Below are 12,726 nucleotides of genomic sequence, written 5' to 3' on the forward strand. Positions count from 1 at the left end.
AAACAAATAAGATAATATAAGGCAAATTTACTTCGCTTATTTAGAACATCACGCCGCTTTATCGGGACAGCTTACGCTTGCATATAATCGTGGACAGCCGTGACGGCGCGCGGTAGCGCTTGTTTGGAATGGTTCTAGCCATTGGAATGGTTCTTTGTGATAAAGAATATTTATACTGTGATAAAAACCTTCCATGTTGCCATGGAAGGGAGGATTGTATAGATGCAATAATTTAACAAGTTGTTTCGGAATAACACCTAAAACTTAAAGTATATTGATGAAGACGATACTCCTCATCAATATTAGAAAGCCACAAAATTTATTTTTGAACTAAGCAGGTATGTTATGAAAGATGGAAATGAAGGTTCCATTTTTACGGCGGATGCCTGCGCTGATTTAGTCCATTTGCAAATTATAAAGAAAATGCATTGTAAATACGATTGATAAATTTTTTCTAAAATAATTGTTCTTGTTTTTGTTTAATAATTATGTTTTAATACGTTATTTTTAAAATTGACTTTATTTACACATATGCACCGTACATATAAGTACGGTTCAAATACTGAATATAAATTATTTTTTTAATAAATGATTTTTGTGTTTATAGCTCATTTTAGATTTTATCTGTTCTCTTAAAATTCGCTTTATTGGGACAACCGCTTAATCGGGACAAATCACTCAGGTCCCGATATGTCGTAATTAAGCGAAATCGACTGCATTGTAAATATAATTACGTTTTCTTTCGTTTATCATCTTAGAAAGAGAAATTTTAAAATACGTTTTAGAATATTAAACCATCTATTGTATTTGCTATTTCTAGCATAAGATGAAATGTATTCGAGGAAGCAACGAACAAAAATGTAACGATTATTATTATTATTAATTATGTGGAAAATATTTATCCTCGAACTAATAATAGTATAAAATTAATACACGGGGAAACAGTATGTAGACCAATAATTTTTATATAAATGTTAAAATTTAAAAACGTTATTTGCACACTTAAATGTCGAGCATATCATCCAAAATTATTCTATGGATATTTTATTTATTCAATGATCTACATTTGTTTGTATAAATAAATAAGTGTATTAAATAATTTATTATGTACCTCTATAAAGGAAAAACAAGTTGTAGTAGAAGATGTGTATAAAAAAAATAAACGTTAAACTACTGTAAATGCTTTTCTTTTATACGCGTTCTACGCTAAATCGTGTTTAAAACTATTATTCAGCTCTAGCGAATTCTAATTTATTTCACATTTTCCTGAGTTACCTCAGCACGAGCACTGACGTGAATAATAAACGTTGCATTTTATTATAATATCAGCAGTATTCATTGTAAATTTGAGCGTTGTGTTTTACAAACATATAATTGTTTTTTTCATCATATTAACAATATCACCCCAACAAAAACTTTATAAATAAAGTTTTCGTTTAGATGATATTGATAAAGAAATTAACGACATTCATAAACAAATTAAAAAGCTAAATCATTTGCAGGAAATAGAATCAGCAGGTATGGTTGTCCGGTCCTTCGTTATAATGAATCAACTATACATTCAGGGAAAAAAAAGATTAGAAACTAAGTAGCATTTTTCTCGCAAGGAATAATAATTGAGATTGTCAGAAAGCTAATCATCGAAAAAATGGGAAACACCTTAGGAATATAGGTTGAAGAAGTCACTAAAGAATGATCTTTTGAGTGGTTTTATCTATAAAAATAAGTAGTAGTGTCTCATCTTGTTTATGTGAATATCAACTAATCAGTTATTAGTTAAATACAAATTTTAAACTAAGTTTAAATTCATACTGTTTAAGAAATGAACTGCCTGACTAATTAGAAATTTGTAAACGAATGTTTTAAATTTAAGAGAGAGTGCATGTCGTTACTAAGAACTAGCGCAAAAATTTAAATAAATAAATAAAGGGAAGAGTCGAAAATTGTACTGTTTTGAGGACAAATAAGTACATGCAAACTGTAATAATTATTTAGTAATTGATTGCTTATTGTTTTCTCGTTTGTACTTTGGGAATAATATAGATGTTTCTTTGATTGATAATTGGAACAATAAAGTTGTAATGATATGATTTTGTTCTTTGAATAATATAGACTTTATTTCGTACAATGAAAATGGATTTCCGTTATATGAAATGAAGTCTATATTATTCATCAATAAGTGTTCCTGTGTAATAAGTTGTACATAGTAATTTTGTGCTTACTCCCAAAGAATGTAATAATTATTATTTCGTTTCACTATAAAATAAACGAACAATTTTTGTATGAAAATGTCTTTTTACTTTTAATCACGTATTTTTATCAATTCTCTAATTCCAACCCTATCTTTCCAATGTATTTGTACAGTACGTTCTTTACTGGTGGCAGTTTTGCAGAACATAACCATTCGCAAACATGGAACTTCTCTATTACTGCGTGTTCTTACACCAAAAATTTCGCTATAAATATCTTTTTCTATGATAATCCAAGACAAAAATATACCGCTATTATTTTGCCAGAAGTGAATTATCCATGTACAAATTATTATGTAAAACTACCTGTCATAAATTTCATGTCGTAAATAATCATTATTTTATGTGTAATTGAATTGTATGAGTTAAGAAATTTGTATTTTGCCAAATTACATTAAACCTCATGATAAACTTACCTACTTTCTTACTTTAGTCTATATTCTTTTCAATATATATATATTAAAATTAGTAACTTTTTATAGATATATTTCAAAGATCAAAGAAAGAAGTTTGCTTAAGTAACGTATGCAAATTTTCAGGTGAGACTTATTTTTCTTTATATACTATTGCTATGTGATTGTTTGTTCTGGTACTGTAAATTTCAAACATAAATTTTTATTTAATTACTAAATTATTATTATATATATTTTCAAAAAGAAAAATTCTATACCACATTGACCATTCAAGAAGATAAGATTCTTCTAACAAGCTATATAACGTATTAGTATTGTTATGTAATAAATGATCTTAACTGTTTCTGTTTCTCGTTTATGCTAACGAAGACAAGACAAACATGACTTCAAATTACCGGTCACCATACTTATTTTCGTCATCGTCCTCTTTCGAAAGTTATGTGATCTATTTAATAATAACTTATGAGTGGTTATAGTCTTAAAATATGTAGGAAATTCAAATAAACAGAATGTTAGTGGAAGTTAGAGAATATCGGTTGATTCTCAAAACAAATAAATTCATTTTGAAAGTAATTCATATTAAGATTTTACATTTTCAAACAAATTTTCAGTTCAAAATACTGTACTGTATACAGTTACAGTTAACACAATTACTAGTTAAATCTATTTAAGCAAGAAGTAACTATTTTTTAAGCTATTAGTTTAATGCCATTTAGAAAATATACAACAATATCAGTGTCAATTTATTTAATAGTGAATATACCACCAACAGCCAATTATTTTTTGTTTTAGCATTTTTGTTTGAATTCCCGTAAGAAATGCTGAATTATTTAAGTGCTATAAATTTTGAACTTGATTTACTAATAGATGAAACACATTGTACAAATCATAATGAAGCAAAATAAAAGAAATATAATTAAATAAAATGTTATTTTAATAAATCCGATGTACTTTGTTTAGAAAGTCTTAATAATTTCAGCTGGTTCTATCCTAAAAAATATGGACTTCACCGTAGATCCATGCGACAACTTTTACGAATTTTCATGTGGATCCTATCTAAAATACGAAAATATTTTTGACGATGAAATTCGTAGTTTTATGAATTTAGAAAATTATATCGTTTATTTAATAAAAGGCAAGTAATATTTTATTTTAAATAGTAGTGTTATTAAATGGAATAGTAATTTACGTGTAATAAATACAAATACAGAACAATTGGAAAAGCCAGAGAGTTTCGATGATCCAGCTTTCGTCAAGAAAGTAAAGAAATATTTTAAATCGTGTTTAAATAGACGTATGTATTGTATTGATTTTGTATAAATTAATTAATTAAATGAGAATAATTAATAATTCTCTATTTAAATTACAGCTAGTGACACAAAAGAGGCAATTCATGAAATTTTAAATGTAACTAACGTGGATGGTTGGCCTCTGTCTGAAAACGATAATTCAAAATTAACAATGGAGAAAGCTATGGCATTGTCATACGTGTATGACGGATTTGGAATTCTGTTTGACTTACATAGTGGTCCAAACATCTCTTTCATAACGGTAATTATCTATAACTATAATTGTACTTGTTTCTATAATTTTTGATAATTTCTAGTAATTTACAAAAACGTTATCAATAAAATTGTTTACTTATAAATTGTTATTATAATTATCTTTAATTAAATTTTAAAATTATATAACACTTAATAATTTAACATTTTATTCAAGTGAGAAATATATTACTATGGGTAATCGGTTAACGAACAAATCGGACAACGAACACTTTCGCGAAAGATATTTATGTTCGGGCAACGAGCACATGTTCGGATAAAGAACACTTCATAGAACAAACACAAGAAGAAGCGACGTAAAATAATGAATACCGATTGGTCTTCCCTTGACTTCAGGCAACAATTCGAAACTTTTCGGAGCGCGTGAGACGTCGACATCGACGCTCAACCCGGTATATACTGATCGGAAAGTATTCCTCTGAACTTTGAAACTCCCCCTTGTAATTCCAGTCTTTTATTTTTCTCACGGAAACAATTCTTTTATAGTATTCGTGTGATGTCGGGCGGGCACTCGTTAAGTTTTGCGTCGGTTTTCATTTTAGAAATTGAGAATATAACAGCAAAGGTAGAGTGAGCAGAAGATGTCTGATGTCTGATGTTGCTGGGTAGTAAGGCTTGAACAGGTCTACAGTAGGCCGCAATTCAATGTCAACTAAGAAAGATACAGTATAATCAAGAAGACTCAAGCAACTGAAGGAGTAACAAAAATCACATCTGAGAAATAAAGAACATTGAAAAGCTCATAATGGAACTTGAAACTGATTTGACGACAGAAGAACGCCAAGAACTCTTAAATGAAAAACATTAAGAAACTCGGCGAGATATGTTTTCTTCTGAAAAAGAGGATTAATGCCGATATCTTCTATTAAACATCGTTTGAAGAGTGGGAGGATGTCAGAACGGTCTTAGGATGGCATCCAAACCAGGTTGAAGTTGATAGGCTTGGGGGGGGGATCTCTACAATTACGATGCTGTTAATTACTCCAGAAAAATCCTGAAGAAAAAAGAAAAGCAATCGACATTAAACAGATTCTTTAACCCCACAAACGGAAAAAAACATGACTAATAAAAATGCAAGACTGTATATACAGTCTTGCATTGGGGTTAAAGAATCTGTCTAATGTCGATTGCTTTTTTTTATATATATATTTGAGCTCCTACGCATATATTATATATTTGGAGCTCCTACGCATATATATATATATATATATATGCATTTCTATTACTATATATAAATAAACGTACTAAGAAAGTATATATTTTTTATTTTTTAGGGTCTGCAGAAAGAATTAATTAAATTCCCTAAAAGCCTATGGTAAATCGATAATCGGTTAAGGAACAATTCGAATAGCGAACAAAGTCTTGAAACGGATTATGTTCGTTAACCGATTACCTACTGTATTTCTGTACTCGAATTACATTTTATTTTCATATCACGATTGAAATGTTTTAATTTTTAAAAATTAATTAATCAATTTTTAATTAATTTTCAAAAATTCATTAACTTTCATTTTGTCTATATTACAAAAATTAATATAAATTTTCACAATATAAGTATTGAAACAAAAATATTAGTTAATAGTTATAACTAAGTCTGAAAATTACATGTACTAAAACATTAATAAATATGCTCTTAAACTGAACAAACATGCGTTATAATATGCAATAAAATCTTTAATTCGTTACGTAAACTTATTACAAATATACGAATTCTACAATGTAAAAATTTGAAATGACCACTATATTATGTTAGTCAGTGATGTTACTAGTGTTTTTAAAACTGACTTTTGTTTAAAACTGTACACTATTATCATTTTTTCTAGAATTTCGATTACAAAGCTATTCTGTTAATCTATTAGTACCGACTTTTAAGTAGAAAAAGTTACTTCTATGACACAGGAGCACACTTGAAATTAGCAATGTCACAATGGATTAGTTCCTCTGATACTTTGGTATTGATATGTTCAATATGTTCAATAAGGATAAGCTGTATTTTATAAATCGATATTAACCGTGATTGTTCTTCAGCACATTGTCCCTCTGCGTGGTCAGTCTGTTCCGATGTCACTCGCTATGGATGATATTCTCTTACGCACATATGCTTAAGTATCTAACAATTTCTTCCGTAGCATTACCGGTTTTTCTAGCTTAGAAAGGACAAATGAATAAAATTTAAAAAAGAATTTTGCACCGGTAGTCTTGCCGCAGCTATTTAAACACTAGTTATGGCATGGACTGTTTGCGTCCACTTCAGGGAAGCAAGATCTGGTTTCTTCAGCCATTCGATTTACACTGTGAGCAAACGGAATTAACAATCTGAAGATTTTTGCCTGTTTTTTATGTACAGTGTCACTTCTGTCATCAAAAGTAGGAATTTATCGTTTTTAGTGTCGGGCAGAGAACACCTAAAAAAACAAAGTTCAGGAAGCTCTCAGCATTGGAGCAGTTAGTCATATGACTTCTTGTAGAATTTTGAATGAGGATGATCCGTATTCCTACCACTTCCACGTGAAATCCTAAATTACTTACGACGAATGGACTTTTGTCAATGATGTGCACATATGTAGGCTAACATGCACTAGTTCCTCTTCAAATTTCTGTTTTCAGACGAAGCTATATTTACTGGAGACGAGATATTTAACTTTTTACAACTGTCACGTCTGGACCAGAGACAATCCGTATGGTATTAAAGATCTCTTGATAATTCAAGAGTCGTACCCAATCACTGTTTGGGTGGGAATTCAATAGACAAATTGGTTGGTACCTACCGTCGCGTCTCACGGCACCTTTATACCGTTAGATTTTGGAGCTGCAGAAGACAAGCATACTTTTCGAGGTATAGATGACGGTCATCTGTAATTTTGTGAAGACGTGGTTTATCATAATGGCGCACTGTCTCTTTTATCACATTAGTCTGCCAGTAACTGGATGAAAAGTTGTCAAATCAATGGATAGGCGAAAACAACTAGTGTATCCGCAATCCACTACGGACATTGATAATACGAGGGTAATCCCAAAAGTAAGGACTTTTATTTTCAATAATGTTTATATCATTTTAAAGCTTGAACATTTATCTATCTTTCTACATAATTGCCATTTTGGTCGATGCATTTTTGTAGGCGCTGTGGCAATTTTTGTATGCCCATGTCATACCAGCTCGCCACCATGTCTCGCGTGACCCATCTTGCGCGCACTTTTCGATATTGCAACTTTTCCATTAAAATCTTATGAATGATGCTTCGAAAATCCCAAGAACCAAAATGCAGAGATCATCCAGAGTGATTCGCGAATCTTCACGCATGGTTTGCTCAGTCATCGCGATTGTCTTGTCGGGAAATTGACGGTCTCCCACTTCTTTCGTCGTGAATTTCAGTACGTTCAGCTGCAAACTCCCTACCCCACTTCAGGACGTTTTTGACCTCTATGCATGACTCGCCATACACTTTCGTCAATTGGTGATGAATTTCAATCGGTTTAACACGACATGTCGGCGAGCTGGTATGACATGGGCATACAGAAATTGCCACAGTGCCTACAAAAGTGCATTGACCAAAATGGCTATTATGTAGAAAGATAGATAAATGTTCAAGCTTTGAATTGATATGAACATTATTGAGAATAAAAGTTTTTTGTATTTTTTAAAAAGTAGGAGACCTTAATTTTGGGTTTACCCTCGTATATGGAAACCGATTGACCAGGCAATCAAGGAGTGTCGTCAGCAACTTCTCATATTGACATATCGACAGTTGTTTGGAGCTTCGAGGCCAATTTGAACACATATTGTGAGGGCATTGTGAGAGCGGACGATATTTTTATTGCATTTAAGACCAGGGTTTAGTCGAACATATTTTAGTGTGTAGTTTATGTATGCAAATTATCTGACAAAGGTTCAAATACATTACAATCTGTATACATTAAAAGACATCAAAGCATGAGCAAATGTCATTTTAAGAAGTTTGTCTTGACTTCGATCCCGTGTAGCACTACGCACCGACGATAGCTTAGTATTATGTTTAAATCATCACCAAAATGATAAAATCTGATAACATTTTGATAATAGATAATATGTTTTTATAAATTCTACCTTTGATTAAATTTTTAAATTTTATATCGAATTTTATACCCGACAATGTTTACAAAGAGTGTGCGCATAAACAAAATCCGAGCAATTTTAATTATTTCCCTTCAATCATATCTAAATAGTTGGAAGAATTACTAAATAAAAAACTCATAAAATAGAATAATAAGGCAATGTTTCTATTTTACTAAATTAACAGGAAATCATTTTATACACTTATTACCAAACCTATTTAAATTAGATTCCTCAAAATTCATAGAATTCAAGAAACAAAGAAAGGGCATAACGCTGTATTTAACAAACAGGAATCTGTAGACTAGTGCCAGTAGCTCCGATAAACGTTCAAAACGTGTGTAATAAACTGATAAAATCGCAACAATTTTCATTAAAAAATCATTAGGCTTACTTATTTTCGATTCGATTAGTACTGTACATATTAATTTTTCTATAAAGCTGAAATACAATGCGTGAACAATTCCTTACAATTCGTTACTAATTCATATTTACACTTATGTGCGTATAAATCGGTTTATGCACTCATCTAATGGAAAATATTTTGCAGGCTGAAGCGAACCTGTGGCGCAGGCGTTGGCTAAATAGTGATCTTTAATGGTTCTGTGCCTAACAGTGTGTTAACAATTTTAGGTACATTATAATACACATATTCAAACGGATAAGCATTTATCATAATTAAAGCGATTTTTGAGACATCTTGCTATCTCCAGGTAGATTAAAGTTTGCATTCTTGACTTTTCTTGAATATTTCAAATTGCCACATCATTTCCCATCTTGTATTGTATTGCATATATGACTAATTACATTGAGAAGTTGATAAATTAATAACTACAAATGTAAATATGGTCTTATTGGCCAAAGTCACAAATGTTTGATTAAAAAGTCGAATTCCACAGCAAAAAAAAACTTGATTTTAATGATTTTAAATTTTCATTATTATTGAAAAGTATCATTTTAGAATAGTTTTATTATTAGTTTCTTATTCAAACTATTTCCTATAAGATCGTAATAGATTGTAAGTCTGTAACGATTTTCTATAAGATTGTAAGTCTGTAATAATACCGATTGTGCATTTATCAATTTTATACAGCAGCTGTATGTTAAATAATATTAGGCCTACTCAAATATTCATTACAAAGATGTATATATACTACATGATGTATGTACTGCATCATGTACTTTATGATATACGTGTATCTTTCTCTTAGGAAATGTTTTCGAATTTAATGAAATGAGGTTAAGTTGAAATTATTTGTCTCTCGAAAAATTAACAGCCGACTTTATTTATCATTGTGTAACGTTTTAACTTCTGTAAATAAAACATTAAGAAATAAGCGTTTTTGAAGATAAATCGATATGTACATTAGGGAAATAGGTATTAGAAACTTTCGTCTACGCCACTATCATAAAATTGTCTCTGATATGTGGCTTGTTTTCATCTGAAGATTGAAAGCTAATTAAGTTAATAAATTTAACTAAATTAATGTGCCATTTTATATTTATACTAATTAGAAATTATTAATCGAAACAATGTAATATATATAGTATAGTATTGTACTGTAAAGCTTCCATTTCATCTATTTACAGGTATATGATGGGAGAGATATAATTAGACCAGATGTGTTATTGAATACAACTGAAGAAAAGTGGATTAAATTAAAAAAGAAATATGTACAGTTGATAAATTATGTACTTTCTGAATTAGATTTGTCAACAGAAAATAAGAACAAGCATATTGATGAAATAATCGACTTTCAAACCTCTTTAGCAAGAGTAAATAGAAATATTGAATTTTGTTAATTAAATTGAAATTTTAAATTGGATCCGTACTGAAAAATAATTTTAAATTTTGGGTAGATTTTAGATAAAGACTATAATGATAACTCAACGAATACAACGATATCAGAATTACATTCCAACTGCTCACAGGTAGAACAAATTTATAAATAGCAATAATTTTATGTTTCTTAACCAAGGTTATTATATATTTTAATCTCAGATCGACTGGAAAAATGTGTTTATGTTATTATTTGAATATCTTCAACATCCTGAAGAATATAACGATCAAATTTTTTTAAAAGTAAACAGCATGGAATTTTTCAATGATCTATGTGAGCTTATTGGAAACACTAAAAACAAAAGGTGAGAACATTTATTATCACGAAAATATTATTTAAATTATTCTACAATCACTTCAAACTAAACGACTCAGACTGTTGAGTACACAATAAATCATTCTTTTTTTTTCTGGGGGTCTGTCTGGTTTCGAATTCAATCCAAATATTTAAAATTTTATAAGTAACTTCGTAATTAAAACTAACTTTTCATCTTGTTCTGTTTAATTCTATTGTTACCAATTCATCGTAATTATTAAAATTTAGACTACTCGTATTTCTCATTTTACTAATTATAGGTATCTGTTAAATATTTTTCAAGTATTTAATAATAATTTTTAATAATCGAAAATAATTTTATTACATTTTATAAAGTAAAACATTGTTTGTTTTGTAATTAATTAAGATTCTTGATTCTTGTTATGATTGTATATTGGAAAATCATACAGTATTTCTTTATTTTTATGAGCAATACGATAATTGAAGACTAAAGATATAAGATTATAAAAAGTACATTTTACATCAGTAAAATTAATTTCATATTTAACTAAATACTGTAATCCAAACTATATACTTTTATTGATATCAATTCTTCTAAACAGAGTAATTTATAACTGGCAAGTATGGGGTATAATCGTTCGTTATTTGCCTCGCATCGACAACAGTTTTAGACAACTTTTAATCGATATGAGAAAAGGTTTACGTTATTATGATAAATTTTTTCGACCACTTCCGGGTATGAATAAATTAAAATGGAAAAGTTGTATTCAGGATAAGGATATGTATATTGACATGGGAGTGAACTACCTGATGATAAAATCCATGAATAAAGAAGACGACATTAGTGAGGTAGACTAGTAGTTTTACTATCATAATGTAACTTTATAGCAATGAAATATTTTATTAAATTGTATTATGACATATTTTTAGGTGAAAAGTTATTCAAAACAAATACGTGAAACACTGGATGAAATATTTTCCGAAGAAGACTGGTTCGATAACTACAGCAAAAATATCACCAGAAATACAGTAAAAGTTTAATTTTTATTTAATTTTTTCAATAATTTTCATGTAATTGTTTTACATAAATTGAGGTTGCGGCCGACGTTTTCAACGCGAAAACCTGTATGCCGGACGTTCAGCGGCGCCATCCTGTAAGCCAAGAAGTTTGACAATGGCGTTTGGAACGTCAGTTGAATCATGCTCGACATTCCAAACGCCATCGTTAAATTTCTAGGCTTACAGGAAAGCGGCGCTGAACATCCGACTTACGCGTTTCGCGTTGGAAACGTCGGCCGTAACCTCTCTATTAATATCCCGAATAACTATCTGCGATCACTAGGTAATCTTTTCATTGGCTGTAATATATATCTGTACCCACTATTTGCCATGGTTTCGCTGGTATCTGATGAATCTTAATCGGGTGTTCCGGCTGATCTCTGTGGTATCGTTGACAAACTGCACATTTTCTAACAAAGTTAATATCATTATTCATACTATATCAGTTGACACTCTCTCTACGTCTGCTAAAAGATCGTTGAATACTCAAGCTGTAATATAGTGCAAGATACTCATGTATAAGTTCTAAAGTTAATTGTCTTAGACTAGGAAGGATAAGGACATGATCACCTTTAAAGAGAATGTACCGTACATTTTTAAACATTCGGACATTACCAATCCTAAATAAACTATTTAAAACGACGGAGTCAGATTAGATATCAATCTTACGTGATTGTATTGTAGACAACGAATACACGAAAATTCAAATTTTTATTCCTTTCTGACTTACAGAGAATAAATAAATTTTCAATTCTAAAACATTATGTAATCAATGAGATAAAATTGAAAAGGTAAAACAAACCAGCTTTGCAGAGAGAAAAACTTTTATTACATAATGTTTTAGAATTGAAAATTTATTTATCCTCCGAAGTCAGAAAGGAATAAAAATTTGAAATTTTGTGTATTTTTCTACAATACAATTACGTAAGATTGACATTACCAATGTTTTCAGGTCATTCATTCCGTATTACTTTCTGTAATAGAGAAAGCTCTTTTCACTGTCATTTCTATTATCAGAGACTTCGTTAATAGAAGAACCAGATACACTTCGATTTGGCTTTGTGGCATCGCCTCGATGTTGGTGAAATTACAGTCTCGACTCTATACTCCATCCTCGTTTAATATAGCATAATATCAAACATTATTCTCTGCAACTTTTGTGGAATGCAGTGCAGTGGTCTTTTGAAATTGATATAAGATGCTTGTGATCAGTCTTGATCGCAAGCTGATCACAAG

At 30.1% G+C, this 12,726-nt stretch overlaps 2 protein-coding genes across 3 annotated transcripts in view; one reads left to right on the plus strand and one right to left on the minus strand.

Annotated features, from left to right (window-relative positions):
- Positions 1 to 12,726, plus strand: part of LOC136985889 (endothelin-converting enzyme 1-like) — a 74,877-nt gene that overhangs the window by 6,451 nt on the left and 55,700 nt on the right. The window contains exons 3-11 of one of the 2 annotated variants that reach the window (XM_067283271.1): positions 2,732 to 2,788; positions 3,642 to 3,797; positions 3,873 to 3,956; positions 4,032 to 4,213; positions 9,905 to 10,090; positions 10,175 to 10,246; positions 10,317 to 10,459; positions 11,034 to 11,280; positions 11,362 to 11,460. The exons of the other annotated variant lie outside the window; for it this stretch is intronic. Of the exons in view, the coding sequence (XP_067139372.1) occupies positions 2,732 to 2,788; positions 3,642 to 3,797; positions 3,873 to 3,956; positions 4,032 to 4,213; positions 9,905 to 10,090; positions 10,175 to 10,246; positions 10,317 to 10,459; positions 11,034 to 11,280; positions 11,362 to 11,460 (1,226 nt within the window). The remainder of the gene's footprint in view (positions 1 to 2,731; positions 2,789 to 3,641; positions 3,798 to 3,872; positions 3,957 to 4,031; positions 4,214 to 9,904; positions 10,091 to 10,174; positions 10,247 to 10,316; positions 10,460 to 11,033; positions 11,281 to 11,361; positions 11,461 to 12,726) is intronic. 2 annotated transcript variants of the gene reach the window in all.
- LOC136985887 (serine/threonine-protein phosphatase 1 regulatory subunit 10-like) overlaps positions 2,313 to 12,726 on the minus strand; it is a 660,716-nt gene continuing 650,302 nt past the window's right edge. The window contains exon 19 of the transcript XR_010882402.1: positions 2,313 to 2,327. The gene's annotated coding sequence lies outside the window, so the exon portion shown is untranslated. The remainder of the gene's footprint in view (positions 2,328 to 12,726) is intronic.

This window comes from Centruroides vittatus, unplaced genomic scaffold, assembly GCF_030686945.1.
Source record: "Centruroides vittatus isolate TY-2023 unplaced genomic scaffold, ASM3068694v2 contig_980, whole genome shotgun sequence".
NCBI lineage: Eukaryota > Metazoa > Arthropoda > Arachnida > Scorpiones > Buthidae > Centruroides > Centruroides vittatus.